Raw genomic sequence first — 24,871 nt, forward strand, 5'->3', positions numbered from 1 at the left:
ATCGAGTAAGAAGACAGTGGATCAAGGTTGTCTTACCGTAAATCCCTATATGAGTTTCACTAACTGGTGTCCACCCTGTCTTCTACAGCGTCTGTAATATGCAGGATGTGTTAGGTTCTAGTAAGGACAAGATAGATGCCTGGTGCGTGCAAGGTAGACTGTGAGTGTGGAGAGGAATAGATTAGTGAAACAGGTAGGCTCGTAGCGACACACATGCTCACGCTCGCACACACACACACACACACACACACACACACACACACACACACACACACACACACAGCACCAGAGTACGATGTTCAGCTTGGGCACCACAACAACTCAGCCATGACCAGAGACTAGAAAGGCTGCAGTAAGAAAATAAAATACAGTGAAACTTAGTTTCCAGGGAACCAGGGACAGTGAAGCACAAGATCTAGAGGTCATTTAAATATTAAAAGATCCCAAACATATGAATAGAGAGGACTGGTAAAGGCTTCCACCATCCTTGTTACCAGAACTTAACAGGCTGCATGGACTGGAAATTAGAGCATTACTAGCAAGAAACTGCTGCTGCCAGACTCATATCCAGCATGAAGAAAATAGGTCAGATGAGGCACAGTTTAAACTTAAAGGAAGTGTTAATAGGTATAATTGTGTGTACTGGGTCGAAGATAATCCCCACTTTACTGTTGTAAAGGCAGTGAATTTACTAGGTAAAAATGTGTGGTGTGGTTTCTTCCCCAGGGGAATCATTGGGCCTTTCTTTTTTAGAAGTACTGTAACTGGAGGAAAGTACCTAACAACTTGCAATGATTCCATTTTCCCTGCCATTTGTACAATACACAGTAATGACAGGTTTTACTGCCAACATGATGGCACTCCTTCTGAGGGTGTGCAAGCATACCTGGATCAAAATTCACCAGGCCAGTGCATACAACGCAGGGGCCAATCAAGTTTCCTGCATACTCTCCAGACCTTATGCCACTCAACTTTTTCTTGTGAGACACAGTAAAAGATGTTGTGTACCGTATAACCTGAACACACTCGGGATGAGATTCAAGTAGTGTGCATACAAATTCCATTGGATATTTTGGTTCAAAGAACAGAATCAGTCGTGACTCATACTCAGAAATGTGATAAGGACTTTCATTTTTAACTTTTACTTTAACCACCTTTTGCATCATTCAGTTTGGGCAGAAAGTACAATTTTTTTTCAAATTGGACTATGGCATTACTTTTCCCAGAAATTTAGCCTTGTAGGTTGAAAATTAAACTTTCTATGACAGTTTAAATTGTGTATACATTTTCTGATGCACCCTGTATTTGAAGATGATCTTCATTTTACTTACCATGAGGCATTGCATATAGAAGACTGCAATACATCTGATTTTGCATGAACATTTAGCTTTGAACAGGATATGTTCTGGAAGGATCTCCCATGATTTGACCAAAGATCTAAATCATGCTCGTATGACTTAGTTAAGGAAATCATCAAAAAATCTATAGAGTATATACAGAATCTGTAAACAACACCAAAACAGGAGACAAAACTTGGTTATATTTGGATAAGTATTTTGAAAGTACTGTAAGAAATAATAAAATGATTTGCAACTAACATTTTTTCATTGTTTTTTGGTAAATACTTAAGGAACACCTTCATGTATCTTACAGTTACAAGCTATAATTACAGTTAAAACGTCAATAGCTGTCCTTGAATACCTTGTAGTTAAAAATCAAACAGATACTGTTAGCTTTATTTGGAGAATTTATGCATAATGGCCTATGCCTTAATGACATATTCTTATCAGTTTTATTGTAGTCAGGAATATTTGTATGTGGCCAAGAACTGATAACAACCGTCTACTTCATCATGGTAACACCTTAATCAAATGGTTAGCTAAATATGGCATTCCAATGATTTCTTACTATATTAGCAGAATTCTTTGTACTATTTTCATCTTCAACCTGGATCTATAGGATACCAACTTGCAATTACGGAAATGTAAACAAACTGACAAGTATTTCTGGAGCTTCTAGAAACAATGAAACTAAAATTCTGCAATATTCAATTATTATAAGCCAAAGTAATGTAAATTTATACAAAGGAAACAGAAACACATCATTTGTCTGTACAAATACATGCTACAGCCAAAGCAAAATAAGCCACTCACTACGTATGTGCCAAAAGCAAAACTATAAACCAACCTTGTGGAAAATGATCTCACGGAAATGGGCAGATAAATAAACTTACTTCTTTCACAGCTGTTTGTGCTGAAATGGAACTGATCTTAAATGGAAAGCAAACATATTATTCAAAATGGGTACAATAGTCAAACATTTATTGAATGAAGACGGTACTTTTCCACCTAGGTTGTTTTTATTTAGATAAAGGACAAGTGTAAATAAATAAAGTCTACGTGGAAATACACATCACCTTTATTTGGGACCTATAAATTTCTGTGAGTTCCAGCATCTGATTGCAAAAAGCAGTGATGTAAATGTGGAAGGTAAACAATATGGAATACTTTGAAAACTAATTAAGTATCAAATGAATGCCTGTAACTTCAACCTGTTTCAAAAATAATGTAGAATTTAATAATCATAAAACCAATTCAGTCTATAGGTTCTTTTTTTCCCACCGTGAATAGTATACTGGTCAATAAAGAACTTCCATATAGTTTAATAATGAAATTTGACAAATGTGATGAGGTCTATTGGTAATTAAAACACTGGCAGTAAAACCCTCAGATCCAAGTTCAACACACAAGATGTTCTTGTCAGCAGAATGGATTTAAAAAACAAAAGTAGCTTTAATTCTGCACATTTTTAATACAAAAAATAATTTTATAAAATACAGCACACACATGCCTACTTATTGTACACCGGCAATAGAAACAAGAATATACTGTAATGAGATACATGTTTAATACATGGACTTAAATTGACATGATAACATACCAACTAATTTGTCACATAAATTCATAACCCTGTTTTAAAACATAAAAATTAACTTTTCACAGTTGTTGCTTAAAAATACACACAACTGTATAACTGTGCAAAATTTACAATAGAAAGCTAGTTTTGTGCAGACATTACATTAATCATATTGTCCCACATACCACACAAAGGAAATCAATACTATTGTTAACTTATAATTAAGGCTGACAAATGTTTTACCCTTTAGTGCTATATGATAATGTCCACCTCAAAGTAATAAATCACACTAGACAATGTACTTTTTATATCTGCAATACAAATGTTCACAAAATACACAATATTTATTTTGCAAATTGCAGTTTCAGAAACTAAATAAATTGTACTGTATTTTTTAATGACTGAAAAGTCTTACCATCATAGGTTCTTTTCCACTCTAACAAATTAAAAATAATCATATAATTAAGGTTATTCCACTTCACTTTCAAGATATAAAAGTGGATTTGACTAATGGTATTTTACCAGCAATATCACAACCTCCTCCTATTCATTTGAGCATTCTGGTAGCCTAAAGACTGAAAACTTTTTTAAGATGCAGTTTATCTATGGTTAAAAAAAATACATTTTTGTTTCACCTTTCTTTGCATCAGGTGGATTCAGTACAGTTAACACCCTGTCCCTGAGTGGAGAAAATCTCTGACCAAACCTGGAATTGAACCCGGGCCTTTAGGTATGACATTCCGTCGCACTTACCACTCAGCTACCAGGGGCAGACTCTGAGTCTGATGAAACATTAGGGAAGTGATCTTATTAGAAGGTGACAACCGTATAGCCTATTGTTACAGTTTCTTTCAGAAATGAAAGAAAACATGTTAGCTTGAGACTTGAAGGGCCAGAGTAACTAATACAAAAGTAGTTACATGCTGAGAGGCATAGAAGTACCAGTTGTATAGAGGATTCTGAAAAGCAAAGAAGTAGCTGTTGTATAGAAGGTAGTTTCGTTAGCACTGAAAATGACGACTGACCTTTCTCGTACAACTTATTTTGAACGTCTCCAGAACTACATGCTGTCTACTGCAATCATCAGTGCTTCTTTCTATATTTCCCCTACAATGATAATAATTTTCATTTCCATGAATAAAGCATTTTAATTGTATCTCCGATGCTGCTTCTCCCCTCCTCTGCCCCCTCCCACCTCTTGTGGGTTTTACACAGATAAAATCTTCCACATTCCAAACATTATTATCAACCCACGTAAACACCAATGTGTATAACAGTAAATACTGCAGACTGAATACTTGGATTATAAATTAACAGCTTTTTTTTCTATTCGCCTCCAGAAGTTGTTACACACTTAACCCTTTGACTTGAGAGTGGTTCCACTGCAAAACATCTATTTGCTGTGCTGTACCACCTTGTGGCATAGGTGCCTGACTGTGAAATGACTGTCTCAACCTTCTTTGTGGTGCATTCTAGTGGACTTCCAAGGGGTTAACTTATCTGATCTTATGAGGGCAGCACTGTGAGGGGAAGTTAGCAGACAGTGAGTGTTTTCCACGCAGGTACAGCATATTGTATTTCAGGGACATTGTTTTGTTTATACAGATTCTATACTTGACTCAATGTAAGTAGAATTTTTATACATGGTAGGACATATTTCTAGGTTATAAATATGATTTAATTTTAAATAAAGCACATTATTTGAAATAGTTATAACCACAAGTGTTAGTGGTGTTGCTGTGAAAGCATTGTGCTACTGTGACACCTATCTCGTACACTGTAAGTTATTCTTTTATGCCTGTTTAGATGGACAGAAGAGATACTTTCACCTAATTAGATGAGGTTACTGTCCAAAAACTTCTTTTTCAAGATATCCCAAGTGATTTGTCAGACTCTTAAGATGATAATCTGGAGCATATTTTTCAGGCCCTTCGAGAGGAAGCCTCTATGTTGTGATCATCTTTATGAGCTGAGGACGTAGTTTCTGAAGCTCTAGTTGATATCAGTGAACTTCTTCCTTCCACTCAAGCCATTTCAGAACCAAAGTGGGGGACGTTAGTTCAGTGAAAATCTTCTTGTAAATTTTGTGGAGGAATCTGAACCCTCCTCTAATTTTGATAATCTTTCTTTCCCTGTTGACTTTATCTTTGAACTTTTTATAAGCTACACAACTGAGGATCTAGTGTGTCAAACAAATTTATATGTTATGCTGTGATAGCATCAGTTCCCACCCTAAAAATTTAAATGAAATGCATGTGAAATTGCAACCTAATGATAGGGATTACTTATATTCTTTGCCTGCACTACAAAAATGAATATATTTCCAAAGAATGCTACTGAACAGATTCATATGGCACCTTTCAAATGTACACACACATGATAATGCAGTACAAAAAGAGAGGGTGGGGGTCTGCAGTCATGACAAACTATATAAAATATGACCATTGCTAAATTCTCTCTCCACAACATACAAAAAGTGTTACAGGCCATCTAAAAAACAGGCCTTTGATGAATCAATGATTAAGTTTAAAGGACGATCTTTTATGAAAATGTATATGCCCCAGAAATTCATATGAAGGATGGGTGAGGGCAGACAAAACAGGGTGTATTTGTGAATTTCAAGTATACACTGCAAAAAAAAGAACTTAGGTAGAAAAGGATCTCAGTGGGATAATTTTTCCCCACTTGACAAAGTCTGTGAAAGGTCAAGGTTATGAAATCTACCAAGACAACTATTTTACATCCATTGTGCTGTTCAAAAATAAAATCTTTGCTTGTGGCACTATTAAAAGTGTACAGAAATACTTGCCACAAATTTTATATCTGATAAATGTTACACTTGCAGGAAATTAGTGAGGAGGAACTGGGAAGGACTAACTTGCACTAAATGGATGGACAAAAAACTGTTCATTTTGTTTCAAACTGCCATAACCCAAGTGAAGAAGCCACCATGGAAAAAATGACCACATTATGTAAGCAATAACTTGTCATATGTGACTGCAATACTTCCGCAAAAGCAGAATCATCAAATCACCACATGAATTAGACGGAAAACAATGGAAGTGGGGGCACATGTCCATATCATATATATAAAATAAAAACTGAAGGAGCACCGCTGACACTAAAAGAGAAGCTATTTGTGACTGTAGGTCTGGGCATTAGAAAGAAACAATAAATATGAAAGAAAATGTAACAAAACTGTAATATTAAAAATTCAAAATCAGAGGACTTTACTTACTCTTTGAAAAAAGTTGGAAAATACTTTGTGTCACTGTGTTTTCACTGGGAAACCACTTATATATTTTGTAAAAAATTGAAAAAATATAGTGTGCTCCAGTAACAATAAAGAAGGAAAAGACAAAACTTCAGTAAATATCATATTCGAAAGTATTTCTGTGACTCACAGGGTTAATACACTAACGAATAAATTCTTTTTTCTTTTTTATAATGTTCTTCTAAAGAAGTGAATATTCAGCAAAAACTGAAAGCTTCCTCATGTGTACATTAAAAATGATTTAGTAAAAATTTAATGACAATGAGAAACCTGTAATTCACAAAGATTCTCTGCACCACATTTCATTTTTCTATGATTATGTACAGCAATGCATATTATTAGTCATAGGATACAAAGGTGTACCAGATGCTAAAGCTAATTCTTACTTGTAACATTACAAACACAACCTGTGCTCTAACAAAAAAGTCTTCAAGTTAGTTCAGTTCAATGATACTACATCTTTAATAGTATATTATCTCTGAGAAGAATCATTTGACCTTTCTAATCCACACAGACACTATATAACAACCATGCATAAAGACTACTATAAAAAATATGATCCAGTTTTGTAAAGAATAAAGTTATGAATTCCAGTATTTGACTACAATTAAGGCCAAAAAATCAGAAAATGAGAGTTTAATGGTTTTGGAACAGAACAGTTATCATCAAAATATTTTATTCTTTCTCAAACAGCTGCAGCAGTCTTTCACAGCACTGTAGCTCTAAGAGAATCTGATGATTATATTGATTCCATACAGAAACTTGCTTCTGTTACAGGTAACTCTCATTGTAATCTTTTCAAAAATAAGACCATATCTAAGAAATGTAACAAATATCATAACTTGTTTGTTACATGATTAAGTTTTATGACATTCACTTCTGTAACATCAGTGCATGTCCTTTGATTATTCACCAGTTTCTTTCAACTGCAGACATGCCGTATAGTAATTTAAATTTTTTTGATTATTCTAGTGCCCTTTGTGTGTGGAGTTTATGTTCCCTCAGCCACCTCTCCAGTCATCATCCTTTTAGTTGTGTGTGTGTGTGTGTGTGTGTGTGTGTGTGTGTGTGTGTGTGTGTGTGTGTGTGGGCATATCTTCTCCAAGTCCTTTCATAATTATTTTCTTTCATGAGCTTATCACTACTTTCCATTTATACACACTGCCCATTATTTTCATATTTTCTTTCAGTAGCCTATTGCTACTTTCCATTTACACACACTCCCCATTATTTTCATCTTGTATCTGTGTGCCACATTTGCACTTTGGTGGACACAGCTGAAAAATTATATTCAGGCAAGATGTTTTGACACTGTAGGTATGGCAAAATCACCATGTTTGAATTTGATCATCATTTCTGTTACAATCTGAGTAGCATTTTGTTTTAAAACAAATCTCTGTGTGACTCTTCAGTCACAGCATCAATTCACACTTGAAAAAGAATCTGCTTCTATAATTTACATTTTATTTTGTCGTAGCAAGCTTCAGTTGTTCTCACAGATAGTTGGTGAATACAATATAATCAACTAACTTAACTAACAGATTCACAATAAGCATTTATTTTTTCAAAATAGCTCTATCATTAGGCACTGAAAATACTGAAACACCATACACAGAATTTAATTTTCCTATACTAGTCAGACAATATTGTATAAGAATTAAGTTTTAAGTACATTCAACTTACAATAGCTGCCACACCATATTATATATTGTGTAATAAATTTTTACATTAAATTAAAGCATGCACTTATAAAAATATCTGGTTTCAAAAGACAATATTTGCCTACTGTTCGTAAATAATGCAATTTTTTTTTTTCAAATGCTATACATTTTCAAAATATTTACACAAATGACTAATGACATAAACACAAACTAGAATCACTGAGTGCATTAAGTACCTGATAGCTTCATTGAAAACGCTCATCACACGCAGTACAAAAATGATGACTTGGAACTGGCAAAACACCTGGCATAATCATGAGATGGGACTAGGTTTTAAGTAGTTTTCCATTTCCTGTATAGCATGTGACTATATGTTCTCCAAATTCAATGTTGTACAAACAATAGACACTTCTTTTGCAACCTGGTGAACTTTATTGGTTTTACCAACATTAGCTTGGATAGAGTGCCACTTGAAATTAAATGGTCTCCAAGCAGCTACTAAATATCAAATTAGAATGGAGAGAAAATGATTTAAATAGGAAGCACAAACTCCATTAAACACAAAAAACATTACCCAAAGAAAATGAAGAAGAGTTTATAAAACCTTGTCTTCTTTCTTCAGAACCAAATTCTATTTGTGTGGAGGGGAAAGTACAAAAACAGAATGTGGGCTAATGTGAACCGTTATTTTCATACAATTCATATGGTAGTTCCAAAGTTTCACTTCTTAGCATTCACAGTAAATCTGACATCTAAAACTAAAGTATACTCACTAAATGTTTCAGCATATGGGAATTTACAGAGTAATACAGGGTAACTATATAACATAATAATGAAGCAAAGAAGTAGAAATTAAGGAAAATGAGCAAGAGTGATTAACAAGAATTTTTGATACTGAGAATAAACCCATAATGAAAATGTACAAAATGAATAATAAGAAGTGGAAATAACTAAGTTTTACATTATGAGTGATGTTTTTGAATTATACGCTTGACTGAACCTCATTGTGAAGGCGATAATTATTAAGGATAGAAAATACAATCCAGAGGCAGGAGCAAACAACAGATAAAACCAATCCTCAGGCTTTCAGAGCCCAGCATACAGTCTTTTAAAGCTCACTTCAGCCATAAGTTTGAAATGTTTTCCTTTATCTTTTTGTTTGATAAGTCATTCCTCTAATAGAAAAATTATTCTCATAACTCGGGTAATTACAGAAGTTTTATTAATAAGTAATACCTAGAAACATTTATCTTTATAAGATTCAATGATAGAAAAAGAAAATCACAGTGAGCATAAAAGTTACAGCTCTATGCCTATTGTCTAAGTCAAAGTCACAAATTGTCATGCTGAATAATATGTCATGGGAACACATTAACAGTTATAACCTGTCCCTTCATAATGCCAAAATACAATATCAACTTTTTTTAAAGAGCTATGAAAGACATATTCAGTACTATGAACTACTATTGCAAAAGTAGTAGTAGAACATCAAACATTTATAATAGAAATACTTTCAATCAGCTACCAAACACGTGATGCTGGTGTGACTTGTTGATGTATTAATACACAATACAAGCTGAAAGTTTACACTAAAACCTCATTCACTTAAGTACCAGAAAAGAATTACATGCAATGAAATATTTCCTGAGTGTGTGTGATAATAAATCTGATAGAAATTATTTTTTATGAAACTCCACAAGACACAGACGGCAACTCCAAGACCCCTCTGGAGGTGTGGCAAGTGGTGGCGCTAGGCAGTACATGTGGTACCCTCGGTCACAATCATCACAGAAAAGTAACTGGTCCTGAAAGACAGAGAACACAAGTAATCACTATACTTCAATAATTCTTTCAAAAAATTGCCTTAGTCAGGCCTAGAATCACTCAAATTAAGCAAAGGTCAAATGTAAATGTCAGTTTACAGTAAATGTGTTAGAAGAGCTGTAATATAGAATAAGATAGTATGAAGCTTTAAAAATCAAAGTATTTTGGCAACTCATTAAATGTATATCAAGAAATAAGAAGAGGGAAGGGCTAACTTGGTGGCCAAAAGGTCAACAGGAAACATTCAACCAGGGAGCCACTTCAAGGAAAGAAACATGAGGACTGGAGAATGCAACCAGGTGCAAATACTTTTTTAAACGTTTTATTTTATTGCCAGCACCAGCTTCGGGCTATCATACCATTCTTCACATTGGTTACACTTATTTTACTACAGTATTATACTCATACCACAAGATGAATACACTAAACACATTCAGAAGGATGTAGGTTGCAGTAGTTATTCAGAGATGAAGAGGTTTGCATAGGATATAGTAGCACGGAGAGGAGCATCAAACCAGGCTCTAGATTGAAGACCACAACAACAACAACAACATTATATTCATCAGCAGCATGCCATTCGCTCCTGCACTACGTAAGAATATTTGCATGGTTAGGGCCAATTTAGCTGTGTAGCACTAACTATGCAATTATTCTTATGCAGTGCAGGAGCAGAAAACATGGTGCTGGCAAATTTAATATGATGATAAAATAAATGTAGCCATCTGAAGGTGGGCATGATAGCTCAATTCTGTGAGGCAACGGGCAAGTCACCAAGCCCTGAAAATATTCGGAGGAAGCAGTGGCTGCACGGGCCGATTGGCGGGCGCGGGCTGCTCGGCAGGCCAACCATGTGGTGCCAGACATTAGACGGATGAGAGGGGTAGCACCAGCGCATGGTCCAGCTGCGTGGCTGGGAATTCCGCTGTGACGAGGTCAGTGCTTTGTATTGATGAAGGAGATGTCTATGCCGGGAGTGCCAAAGATGGCAGACTTTGTGAAACCTTAATGGCAGACATTTTATAAATCGTTTAGAGATTAATAGTAGCCACATGAATCATGATACCTCAAAAAGAAACATGTACATTACTATTATTTGCATGACGATTCTGATGGTGTAATCAGATTTTCAATATCTTTATTAGTTTAAGTTTAGTATGTGACTAAATTATACAAGTAACACACAACAACAAATTTACAAAATCTTAACGCTTCATCCGATTTTGTCGATCGCAATGTCTTTGGAAAGGTCGCAATTGGGAGCTCGTCCTGGATTTGTGTCCAGCAAAACGGTAATTCCTTTGCTCTCTGTTATTCAGCGTACTATGCGAAGTGTAAAAACCTTTGCAAAACCAGGAGAGATTTCTAGAGAGTAAACCTCTCACAAAACACTGTGAGATTGGTTTTTTTCGCAAGTAGGTTTCTGGAAATTGTGAAATTACACAGTAATTTTCACAACTAACACATGCTATTGATAGAGGTCCTAATCTAGCATGTTAAAGGCAATTTGCTTGGGGGCTCACTAGAGTCAAAATAAGTTGAGTGCAGGGAACAGTAGCGGTTAGCGCGTTTAAGGGACAGCGGTATCGGAGACGGTTGGAACACGTTCTCCAGTGGTGGACGCAGATCCCATTCAAGTACTACAGGGCAGTCTTCAATGTTTTCTTCCACTACAACCGATGGCATCACCATGGTAGAGGGAACCATCTCAAATCAGATAAGTGCCTGCACAAAGAGTCAAATAGTGTTTGACTCTGAAGTTCTATCTCCACTTATAGATCTCGTGGATATAAAACAGTCACCTAGTATGTGTAATTCTGAAAATGGAAGTGAGGTGGTTTGTCTGAAATCAGAGCGCGAAAGTGTAACTATTAGGAATTCAGGCAAGGGGAATGAATGTGGGGGAGATATGATGTCTCAGCTAATGTAAATGATCCAGGAATTGGGACATAATATGAATATAATGGCAAATAATATCAGTACAATTCAAACAGTTATGGAGACAATTCAGACTGGTAAGGGTACAAAGCGAACTGAAATAGGTTCTGCTGTGAAAGAGGAAGTTGAAAAAATTATGGATAACTTTGAAAAAGCAATTGATGTAAGTTATAATGTGTAATGAATGAATGTGTGAATGGTGATAAATGGAAAGATTCAGTGGTTCAAAAAGAAGTTAAAGAGGAGATGAATTTTTTGCAAGTGAATTGTGTGGGGAGTGCTGGAGAGGACGGCACATGACACAGGAGGTGCTGGATGCGACGGAGCGTCAGACGCACGGAAAGACTTGGAGAGTGGAGCGGTTTGCACATGGTCGCAAGAGATAGAAATATTTTGGAATGCTGACATGTGAACTTGTGAGATTTCTGTGGCTTCTACAGTGAAGACATAGTGCGTGTTTAGAAGTGAATATCTCGCGAGCTGTGTTGTTCATAACTAATTATGTGCTGTAGGAATCTATTGTTTCCCTGTTATTCAACTTATATTTTATTTAATTGCTGGACCATCGACACCAATAAGTGTTTTTCAGAAATATACCGCATTCTCAAAAGTACTTCTACTATCGTACTCATCATTTAAAGTCATTAAGGTAGTACCTGCACATTTTATTTAATTGCAAATCTTTCATCCACAAATTTATATGTTACTTTCATAATTCGCAATTGCCTTGTGATATAAACCTTCGACCATTCAATTCATGTGTGTATTCTTACCATATGCTGTAGACTCAGCAGTATTTGGCCTGTAATGGCAACTACATATCCCGGCCCCTGAACAACGAACCAAGCCAAAACTTTTAATATTGAAACATTGAGTCGAAGGGTGCGTAATTTTATGAAGGCCTGCAATTCTGGTAATGACAATGAAATAAAGCTTATTTAAAAGTATTTGTGGATAGCTGCATTCTCTGTCAACAATTCTTAACTAATAACAACCATGGAGCTCAACAGTTCCAGTAGGGATAACACAAAGTTAAAACAATTCGGATGTTTCCACTGAAGCTTTTTCAAATTTCATTAAATTTAAGTGGAGAACAGTTCACCAGACAAATGCTTTCTCTCACCACAGTGTGTGTTATTAGAATAGCTCTTTAATGGCACTTCTGAAACTTAGTACTTCATTTCATGTTTAAGATGTTTCTCTTGAAATGGCCAAGGAAACACATTTATGTTACTTAACACTTTGAAGAACAGCCAGTTAGAGGAATGTTAGGTCGAGAAGACTGGCCATTATTTAAAGCAATACTGGCACGTGAGTAACTGACGTATCTTCAAGATTACTACACACTAAAAAGGACGAAGCTTCAAGATTTATTTTTCATACTTACTTTAATTGTTTGATAGATTACAAATTTTAAAATAGTGAAGAGAGAAAGTATAATTATCCTTCCAAAAAGGGTGTGAAATGAGTTACACAGCAATTTCTTCCTCTTGATCTTTCAAAATTTCTTGCTTACTTAATACATAAACTTGTAGCAGAATTGCAGCAAACTGTGTGAATCCTAATGGGCACATGCAAATTACGTCAATGCGATCACATACTAGCTCAGCCATCATGCTGTAATGTTTGATAATACTTCTTTTGAAATCATTCTAGAAATTGACAACAAAAGGCGGCACGTGTGACAGGTAGTGATATGTTCATATGTTGTTCTCATATGAAATGAGTTCAATTTTAGAGTGATAGGTGGCTTGTGCATTGAGAAAATTGCAGCATGAGCTGTACTTGGGCATGGTCTTTTGAACATAATGACGCCTCAAGTTACACTCCGCCTCGGACTCCTAAGTGTTAATATCATCCAATACATCTTAAATAAATAAGACAGCAGTAAATCTAAAGAGTAAAGGAAATTTCTGGCAGATGCAAACAATTTAAGAGTAAAGGCACTAATTAGCAGAAGTGCTGAGTCATCAACAGGCACAAAAAAAAGTTGTCCCCTTTACACCTCAATTCTTTATGAATTTAAAATACCTGCCACTTTTACCCACAAGTGTATTTTATAAAGTCAAGTGTAGTGAAATAAGAAGTTTTGTCTTTACATTCTCAGTTGCTGCAGTACGTAAAACTTGTGTACGTGACCTTTCACACAAATGGTTGTGAGAACTTTAGATATAACACTAGTGCCATATGTATAAGACAGAACATGAGCATCATGAAAACAAACAGAACTTCATTTTAAATGATAAACAATACAAAAATAACATGACAAAAAACTGAGGATGCATGTTGTTTTCTATTACACTTTTACTGTAGATACCATTCATGGCTGAAAACTACTTGTTTTATGACATCTACTTTCTTCTTTAACAAAACTGTACTTCTAACTGTATCTGACAGACACAAGAATCCATTCATAAAAAGGAATATTCATAGTTGCAAGAAAATGTACAACAGTCAAAAAGTGTGCTCAGTTGCCTTTTATTTCTCCCTTGTTGAGCTATAGGACACCCATTATACACAGTATGACAAAGCTATCAAAATCAGTACTGGAGACCTACAACTTGAATTAAATATGTTCTACATTGAGTGCCTGCCATACTGTATTTCAGTAAATCAAGCTTTGTCAATAGTGAAGACAAACTTAAGTGTAGAACAGGCATAAATTTTAACTTTCAATACAAGAGTGTTTCACTAAGTGGATTCCTCTTACATCTAGCATTCCTTTGTCCTCCTCTAATTGGTAAACTCATTCACAAAGCCACTATTGATATGGGTTCCAACTATTACAAAATTTCTCAGTTTTTCGGTAGTGTAACAGACAAGCCTGATGTTCCAAAGAATTTACAAATTCCACTGTGATACAATAATTACACAACATGTGCGGCATTATTAATATGTACATCTGGGATTGCAGAAGACAAATGCACAAAAACTACAAGACACACAGAAAATGCACATATCAGTGAATAGAGCACATTCCCAAGTTCCAATTCATAATATTTGCCCTGGTGTAGTTGCACAGTTCACCACTAAGGGGCAGGCATGTCAGATTATGGCATACAATGGAGAAATATGTGCACTTTGTACCCTTGAATTCACTAAATGTGAGTCAGTTGTGGCAGTTCAGTGATGATTTTTTTATCAGAAACCTGGTAAAAGCTCCAACACACAAAACAATTGATGGGTGGTATAGCACACTGTCTGACATCAGCTGCATAAGTGGTGTGAAGAAAACAGGTTCGCCAGAACCATCAGCAGAGAAAGTGGAGCGCATGGGGGAATCAATCGCCAGGAGGCCCAAGGTATTAATCAACATGTGATTAATGAACTGCAAATACCACAGTGAACTATAGATGCATTCTATGTAAACGTCTGCATGTCAAACCATAACAGCTGCAGCTCTTACATGCATTGACTAGTCGGGGCAATGAGTGTTGTTCTGACTTTTGCAATGACGTTCAGCAACTACTGAAGGATGACTGTTTTTCACAGAAGTTAGTTTTCAGTGATAAAATCACATTTCACATGTTGGGAAAAACAAAGGGTCATGTGTGTGTGTGTGTGTGTGTGTGTGTGTGTGTGTGTGTGTGTGTGTGTGGGGGCACAGAACACAAACAAAAGATTGTGGCACACATTTGTTATCCACATAAAGCTAATATATTTTGTGCCAAGTCCTCTTCAGAACTTTATGGGCCATTTTTCTTTGCAGAGAAAACTCTGACTGTTTTTATGTAACTGTACATTTGTGATTACCTTAATCCCACACTGCCTCAGTGTTGGAGACTTCTCCTTTGAGGGAGTTGCCGCAGCACATATGCATTGTAGCGTGACTCCGATGTGGTTGTATAAGCACTGTCATTTGGGTGACGGATCAGTGTGGCATTCGTGACTTTACCACATGCATGCAGTAAATACAGAAAAATGAACTATGGTGACATTATTACCAAAAGCATCCAAACAGTACCAACATGCTGTTATTCTTTTGTTGGCTGCCAAAGGCCAAACAATGGTAGACATCCATTGGGGAACTAAGAATGTGTATGAGGCAGGATATCTGTTGAAAACCACTGTTGTCCGTTAATATTGTGAAAAGAAGGTGCTGCTGCTTCATAATAACGCATGTTCCCATATCACAAATGTCATAATGCAAAGGTTACACCAACACAAGTGGGAGACAGTTGAGCAACCACCTTATAGTCCTGATCTCTCCCTGAGTAATTACATGCCTTCAGTCCCTTAACAAAGGCCTTGAAGGATCAACAATTACTGTTCACCGAGAATGTGCACCAGGCAGTTATGGGCTTCTTAACACAGCAGCACACACTGTTTTCCCAAATGTGTTTTTCCAAATGGACATCCTCAACCTGGTGTGTAAGTTGGATATCATCCTCAATGCTCACAGCATTTTGCCTGCCCCTTATTACAAGCAAACCTTCCCCATGAATCAGTCTATCTATTAGTAACAAAGGTGCCAAAATTCTTATAGTTCCTGGAATTAACCTTTACTTAGAGACATTTAAATATATATTTAGTGTAGAAAGGGGAAGTGTTGTTACCAAAAAAGTTTGGGAAGTGCTTAACCAACTTACTTCTAATTGTTACATGATACTTTAATGAACAATTGGATGAACACAGCCTATATATTTTTAACACACATAATATATAAAAAGGAAAAATTGCTATCAAAAATTTTTACATGTTACTCTAATAAACATTTGCATGGACATAGGCTACATTGTTTTTAAATATATATAATATATAGATATTAGGATGGTGCATACATCTGTAGTGTTTTTGTTTTGCATGTAGGTATTCCAGTTGCTACAGGTCTATTTGCTATGGGTGTATTTCTTATTTGTAGTTCACTGTTGTTATTTGAGTTTACATATTGTCATTTTGTCAGTTGGAGATGGTGAGTGGAGCTGTGGACGCTAGAAAATGGAATGCCAAGAGAAGAAATCAGAACATTTCTGACTTGTTCTACTGTTGAATTCAAGAGCGGTGTAACAGCAGCAGAAGCAGCCAGAGATATTTGCACTGTGTATGGGAATGGTGCCATTGGACAGAGTACGGCAAGAAAATTGTTTTCTTGTTTCAAGGTGGATTGTTTTGACATTAGTGACTATTCACATTCAGGAAGACCTTTGGAGTTTGATGAAGACTGTTTAAATTCATTAATCCTCAATGATCCATGTCAGAACTGGAAAATGTGATGAACTGTGGTCATTCCATCATCATGTGACATTTGCATACAATGGGAAAAGTTCAAAAATTTCGTGTATGGGTACAGCATGCTCCAAGTGAAAATCACAAAAACCAACAGGCAGCATTATATACCTCTCTGCTTGCTTGTCATCAACTAGCTTGTGAACAGCACCGATCATTACGGGTGATGAGAAATGACACCTTCATACCAACATAAGGAAAAGAAAGGAATAGCTGAGCCCAAACAAAGCAGCAACTCCTCATACAAAGACCTGTGTGCATCCACAAAAGGTAATGTTATGCACCTGGCGGAACAGCAACGGTGTGGTGTGCTACAAATTGCTTACCCAAGGTTTAATCATCACCACTGACATTTACTGTCAACAACTGAGATACCTTGCAGACAGAATTCATGTACAATGACCAGAAAAACTGTGTGAAGTGACACTACTCCATGATAGTGCCTGCCTGCATTCTGCCAGTGAGAATAAACACTATACAGGAGTTGGGTTGGGAAGTTATTCTGTACCCACCTTATTCCCTTGATCTTGCATCCTCAGATTTTCACCTTTTCTGTTCTCTATCGAACGGCCTTCAAGGAACTTCCTTTCTGGATGAAAATGCACTCTGAACATTGCTCGACAAATTCATTGTCTCAAAACCAAGTGATTTCTACAGCTGCAGAATTGAAAAGTTATCCCGGCTTGGGCAGAGTGTTGTAAATAGTGAAGGAGAATATATTATTGATGACTAAAGTCTCTGTTCTGTGCATCTTTTGTGTTTATTAAACTTATGGAAAAATGCTTACTTATGCATCAACCCAATATATACATAAAATGTAGTAGGGAAACAATGTTAGCAAAAATCTCAAATAGTTCTTGACTGGTTTACTTCACATTTCTACATTATACTCTAATGAATATTTATATAGGCTGCATATGTTTTAAAACAACAATGTACTCATTTTCTCACAGCCAGTTTTAATTATGATAGCAGGCATTTAAATTGTTCGACAAATTGTTTCTCCCATATATATTCTTACTCAACATCTACATTTTTAAGCAAAATTTGTGTACAGTATAATGTGCTATTTTGTTTTCTTTTTCACAACTGGTTTTCACGGAGAACAGAGTGTTGTATTAATGGCTTATTATTAGAATACTAGTATGGAATCTGTATTTACAATAATAACCAACAAGGTTCAAGGTCAGAGAGAGTGGGGCCGAAGAGGAAACAGGCACAGAAAGGGGAAGGGAAGAGACACCCACAGAGAGGTGGCAGGTAGAGATGAAGAGGGGGCAGGCAGATATGGTCAGAGACGGGGCGGTAGGAGACAGAGAAAGGGGGGGAAGGAGAAATTGGACAGATAGAGGAGGCAAATGAGATTAGAGCATATGTCCAATTTCTTTACATATTTAGCAATTGCGAATCACTGCTGGGTTCACTAGTAAATTATATACAAAGGTTTATTGTGAATCCATCAATCTATTAGTGAGAAGTATATTGTAATCTCTACAGTACTTCCTGGGATTAGCCTTTACAGATAGAAAAACACAGCAGAGGACATTAATTTAGTATTGCATGTAGAGTCTAAAAAGGAAAGATGAATAATCAGAAATGCACACACGGAAATATCAAGAAATCAGACAGTGGAGACTAGTTTCCAAAGAAATGGCCCACAAGGAAATGAACTGGTAATGTGCATGATGTGGAAAATATGCATTTTGTTCTTTGTTTATATTTAACCAGGACCCCAGAAAACAGAATCAATAACAGAATAATATAGAAATCATGGAACATTAAGAGCAACATAAGATATATTATGGAAATCAAGAAAAACACAAGGAACCTACAAATTACAATAGAATATCCACCGCCACCCCAAAAAAGGGGGGGGGGGGGGGGGGAGGACAAATCAAGAAACTCAAAGGGAAACAAACCAGACTACAAACCAAGATCAACAAACAAACAATGAGAACAGCAATTTCAGCTACAGACAGGATGTTGTGAGGCAAGAGAATGAAGTAGTACTAGGCCAACAAGAAACTGAAAAACCCTATTTATAAAATCAACTAAAGTACTTCAATGAAGACCATGATATGTAAATAAATAAATGACACAAGTTTGCAACATTTTTCTAATCTCTTTGGAAATATTATTATGTTATATCAAAAAGTGATGACACTAGAGTTTCTGAAAGTGGCAGACACTGACATGCATACTACATCTGTTGAAGATGAAGCCCATAATCACAGTCATTAAAGCTTCTGTGGACCCTATCTGACAGACAGTGGAATGGAATCTTAGATCACTGACGAGTTAAAAATTCAAAACTGTGCAATCAGCAGAGGAAGAAGTTCTTTGGGTTGGCAGGAAGAGACTGTGGATAATTACTTAGACACACAATCAACAACCATTCCTATGCACTAAATCAGAATTATACACCATGGTATGACATTATTTATCTATTCTTTAGCAGAATCTCTACTAAAACCACTCATTAAAAATTCCAAATCTTTGTTCTGTATGGAATTCATATGTAAAAGGTGAGGAGTGGGTGTGAGTCAGAGAGAGAGGTAAAGGGAGTAGGGAAACTGGATCACTTATTTGCTGTGAATTTCATTTGACTGAGCTGTTTCTTTAAGGTTACAGAGAGAAAGAGCTGTTAGTGGTTGATTATCAAAAGTGAGATGGATAAGGTAACACAATTTGACATTTTTGATCAGAGTAGATGCAGATAAGTGAGTCAAGAGAAAGAGAGTTTTGTTGAAAGGTAGTTCTCATGACAGAATTATTGACAACTACTGCAAGATGAACTAGTATCAGAATAGCATGTTACCAATTTGTAAAACCTAGTACTGGTCTGGACCAGGTGAAAGTGGATTTATGTTCACCAAGGAAGAAACTGGTTATAGTGGGTGGGTGAGGCAATAATATTAATAGAGGTCTTGAGTACAATATAGAGAGCGATCTGATAAAGACTGTATCAGTAACAAAATTATCAGTGTTGGATTTATATGATCAACCTTATTTGAACACTTCTGTCACAAAAGTTAATTTGACGTTGGAACAGCTACTTATGTTATGTGCGGGATCATACATCTGCATGGATCCTGTTGATTCTCTCAATAGCTGGGATTATACGGGCATTGCCTTTACCTCATCAGGAAAGGGAAGGGAAGGGAAACTGGTATGACTAATAGCAGACAACTTCAGGAATAGGCTTTATCATGTATGGTAAAATACTAGGGGTTACAAGCATCACAAGGGCACCTTTTATGGCATGGAGAACTGAGGAACCAAGTTTTAAAAGAGGTTCTGACTGAAACAAACATTTAGTTTGAGAAGGAAACCAAACAACACAATTCTAGAATGCTGCAACAGTACAAACAAATGAAATTTTCAAATTTTTACCTATCATCAAAATTTTATTTCTATCCAACCATATCTCAGTCAGTGTGAAATACCAGCTGTCTTTATTGTACTTGAATATTCGAGGACTGAGGAGTGACGTTAACGAACTACTTACATGCATAATTGTCAAACTTAGTTAACATAATCTGTCTCCCTGTACATCATGTCACCACTGGCATTGATGTGTTAAGTGTTATAGGATTTATGTTACTGTCTCAGTTCTGTAGAGAAGAAATGGAGAGAGGAGGAATTTCCACATTCATCCACAATTGGCATAAATTCAATAACCTAGATATTAATAGATTTTGCGTGGAACAGCATATGGACATATGTACAACAGAAGTACAATTTAATAATAAATCCTTTATATCCGCAGGAAATTTTAATCTGATCATAAAACATACTGAACCTCTACTGACCTATTTAATAATAAAAAACAAAAAAAAGTGGTTGACAGTGATTTTAACATACAATTTCTTAAAAACTCACCCAGTATGAATCAATTGCTGTCAATAACACATTCATTTACTTAATTCCAACTGAAAACTTCCCAGCAAGGATAGCTAATTGGCGAAAAACAGCAATCGATAATATCTTTATAAAAAGGTCTAATGAAAAAAGTTCAAGATGGTTCACTTAGCCAAAAATTGATTATTCTCTCACATGAGGCATAGCCTTAGAAAAGACAGCTTCATAGCCATTTGGGAGGATTTGCATGCTCCAGCGAAGTCGAAGGCTATGCCGACAGTAGCACAGCTACTTCCACAGTTGCCCGAGACGGGCAGGCCTCGATGGAGGAGACAGACAAATCGTGTCTCAAAGAGGGCAGGGGAGGAGGGGCTACAGAAACACATGGAAGCCAAACCCTCTAGGGGAGTAAACGCTAAGGGAAAATCCTGGTCTTCCAGATTGGGGGTTGGGTTTGGAGCTAACAACTCCATCTCTTAAAATGGAGTAGTTGTGGACACCACACATCGGCCTCAAAAGGATACAAGTTATAGAATGATGACCTGAGGAGGAAAATATTTAATGAGAAGGAGAACAGATATTATGGTAAACAGCCCCTACCCCTCTTCCATAATGTGAGGACACTTAAGAAACCTAGTAAATTGAAAGAAATTAGAGAAGTAATGGGTCAGAGTGAAAAAAGTGGAGCTACAGTAATTATGATGGAAAGGCCAAGGAATGATAGCATTCGAGAAGCATATACTGATGTAGAGTGGAGGAGATACAGACCATCATGGTACTGGCTTTCTTATTTGTAGGTCAATGAAGGCAAATGTTATTAGTTCCATAGCAATCTGTAATATGTTGTCTTCTTTGAGATTTGGGGTAAAATTTTTTAATGTTACAATGATGTGTGCCTATGCCCTTACGGAGGATGTGCAGGGAGATGAGGAGGATGCACTTTACTCCGAACTGGAGGAGGAAGTCAGTAAAGTTTAAAGGCATGATGTGAAAATGATCCTTGGGGGTCTGAACTCAAAAATAGGGAAAGAAGATGTGTATACAAACATAACAGGAAAAGAAAGCCTGTATGAAGTAAGTAATCATAATGAACTTAGTCTGATAGACTTTACCATTAGGAAGGAAGTGATGATAAAAAACAAATGCCATTCAAGGAAATATTATTAATAAATGCACTTGGGGATTGCCATACAGAGTTACAAGAAACCAAACAGATCATCCAGTAAGGCCTTCGTCAAAAATAAACGAAACACGCGCGCACGCGCGCGCGCGCGCGCGCTCGCCCACACACACACACACACACACACACACACACACACACACACACACACACAAATGCAATTCACTCACACGTCTTAGGCTGGTTTCAGTTGCCTGAGACTGCAGTTGTGTGTGTGTGTGTGTGTGTGTGTGTGTGTGTGTGTGTGTGGTCTATTTTTGGTGAAGGCCTTATTGAACCAAAAGCTTTATTTATTTGTGACAGTCTTTTTGTTGTACCTATCTGTGACCCAGCATCTCTGCTATATGGTGTGTGGCAAACGGACCCTGTAATTATAGATAAACAACATGCATAAGATATTATGGAAGATAGTAGCTGCAGAGGGGTAGCCATAGCCACAGATCATTACTTGATGCAGGTCAGATATAGACAGAAGACAGATATGCAAGAAACAAAAAGAGTTTGGGCAAAAAAGATACACAATATAGAAAGTCTCCAAATTAAAGAAAAGCAGGAAGATTACAAAAAGAAATTAGAAGAGATTTTAGACAAAAGAAAGAACAGACAGAAGAAAGGGGATGTTGAAACAAAATGAGAGATACTGAAAACAGCCATCAGTAAAGCTGTAGAGGAAGTACTGGGGAGGGTAGAACACAAAGATCAGTTAAATGTTTCAAGGAGGAATGTTCACTGGAAATCCAAGAGAAAATGAAGTGAGGCAAAGAATGTCATATAGGAAAAAAAGAATAGCAGCAGAAGAGTATACAGACAAGAGTAAAACCGCACATAAGTTGTGCAAGGCGAAGAAAGGACAGTATGAAAAAAGTAAGATAGAGCAGTTGGACAAAATGACGGATGATAATGAGATACGAAAGTTCTATGAAAAACTGAAGACAGGATTTCAGCCGAGAGTAGTCTACTATAGGGATAAACATGGAAACTTAACTGAAGATGAAAGCAAAGCTTTGGGAAGATGGCAAAAATATTTTTCTGAGTTATTCAATGGAAAGATAGGAGGTAATGGAGAGGAAGCCTTGAATCAGGAACGTGAGGAACTGGATTTGGAATTACTAGTAAAGGAGTAGAAAGTCAAGCCACCAGACTATGAGTAAGTGTAAAAAGTAGAAGAAGAAGACAGCATAAAAGACAAATTATAAAATTCGGGGGAAAGAAAATGGAGATGGCTGTTAATGAATTAATAAAGGAAATACAGGTAAAGGCGGAAATACCTAAGGACTGGAGCTTGGGAATAATATGCCCATTACATAAGAAAGGCAATAACCAGAGTGTAGCAAATACTGTGGGATTATTCTCTTGGATACAATATGTAAGGCTGAGGGTATTAGCCTGTCAATTTGCAATGCTGGATTGAAAGATTACTGGGAGATTATTAGGCTGGAGTTAGGAGAAATAGATCCAAAATGGACCACATATTTTTATTTAGTGTGGCAGTGATACAGTAATTGGGTGAATATGACATGCAACTTCCTTGGTTGTGCATTGATTTTATACAAGCACATGGCAGTCTAGACAGGAATAAGATTCTCCAAATTATGAAAGATTTTTGAATCCCACTAAAATTAGCAACAGTCTGGAAGGTCAAAATAGAAGTAGAGTTGTCAGGAGAGTTCCATGAAGAGAGGAGACGGTGGCAGGAAGATGTGATTTCTATGCTACTCTTTAATTTAGCACTAGAGAAGGTAATTCAGCAAATGCCAACAAACTCAGAGGGAGCAATATTTAATCAGCAGGTCCAGTTGGTGGCATATGTTGATGATGTAACATGTCAAGAGCTTTGAAGGATGAGTACACTGCATTAGAAGAGTTAGTACAGACAGAACAAAGTATATGATGCTGGAAGATCCTGGTTGGATACAGAAGAGACTTGAATAAAAATAAAGGGGAAAGAATATCAAAGAGCATAAGTATTTAAATATCTAGGTTTGATAATAACAGAAAATAATTAGATATCAACAGAAATTCAAGAAAGAATAACGAGTGGAAACAGATGTTATTATTCCTTGCTGAATACATTCAATTCCAGAAATGCTAGTAAGAGTACAAAAATCAAAATACGTTTGACTATATTAAAACCCCTAACAATGTATAGATCGAAAGGCTGTGTGATGACTACACAGAGAGAAGGCTGGTTATCGCAATGGGAAAGGAAGATTCTGAGAAGGATATTTGGGACAGTGAGAGAGCAAGAAATCTGGAGAACAATACAAACACAGTATTACAGACAGTTTTCAGACATATTAATATTGCAGTGAAAATCAAGCCAGGAAGAATAAGATGGGCTGCTCATGCACAGAGAATGCCAGAAACTCAGTGTTACGAAAGTGCTTAGAGGAAAGCTCGAGGGGAGAACAGGAAGTCCCAGCAAAAGGTGGCTTGAAGATATGGAAGAGGACTTCAGAGCAATGGAGATCAGGAACTGGATAAGGTAAGCAATGGACAGAGACGAATGGAGGCATGTGGCTAAGGAGGTCAAGGTTGCACAAGATCTGTAGTGCAGACCAGTAAGTAACACTACGATGCAACTTAATTCCAACTGCAAACTTCTCAACTACAGAAGTTCATTGCTGAAAAACAGCAGTTGATACCTTTATAAAAAGGTCAGACGAAAAAAGTTCAAGAGTAAGCCGAAAATTTATTTTTTTAAGAAACTCTTAAAAAACACATATTGGAGAGATGTATAATGCTCATGACATGAATGAAAAATGCAACACATTTAATGAAAAAAGTTCTTACCCTATTTGAAAACTGTTTCCCAAAAGTAACACAGATTAAACCCAAGTCTACAAAAAAAGCCATGGCTTACTCAAGGGCAAAAAGGAGACTGTATATGCCATTAGAAGCAATTCTGATGTTGTACCTATAGCTCATCACAAGACAAATAACAGAATATTGACGATAGTAAAACAGACATCAAAGCAAACACATTATGAGTAA

General features: G+C 36.4%; 1 protein-coding gene across 2 annotated transcripts in view; it reads right to left on the bottom strand.

The window, feature by feature from the left end:
- Positions 1-7,209: 7,209 nt before the first annotated feature.
- LOC124778018 (zinc finger protein ubi-d4) overlaps positions 7,210-24,871 on the bottom strand; it is a 249,386-nt gene continuing 231,724 nt past the window's right edge. For both annotated transcript variants that reach the window (XM_047253596.1, XM_047253595.1), the window contains one exon: positions 7,210-9,656. In XM_047253596.1, coding sequence (XP_047109552.1) covers positions 9,528-9,656 — 129 coding nt within the window. In that variant the 3' untranslated portion in view covers positions 7,210-9,527. The remainder of the gene's footprint in view (positions 9,657-24,871) is intronic.

This window comes from Schistocerca piceifrons, chromosome 2 (assembly GCF_021461385.2).
Source record: "Schistocerca piceifrons isolate TAMUIC-IGC-003096 chromosome 2, iqSchPice1.1, whole genome shotgun sequence".
Classification (NCBI taxonomy): Eukaryota; Metazoa; Arthropoda; class Insecta; order Orthoptera; family Acrididae; genus Schistocerca; species Schistocerca piceifrons.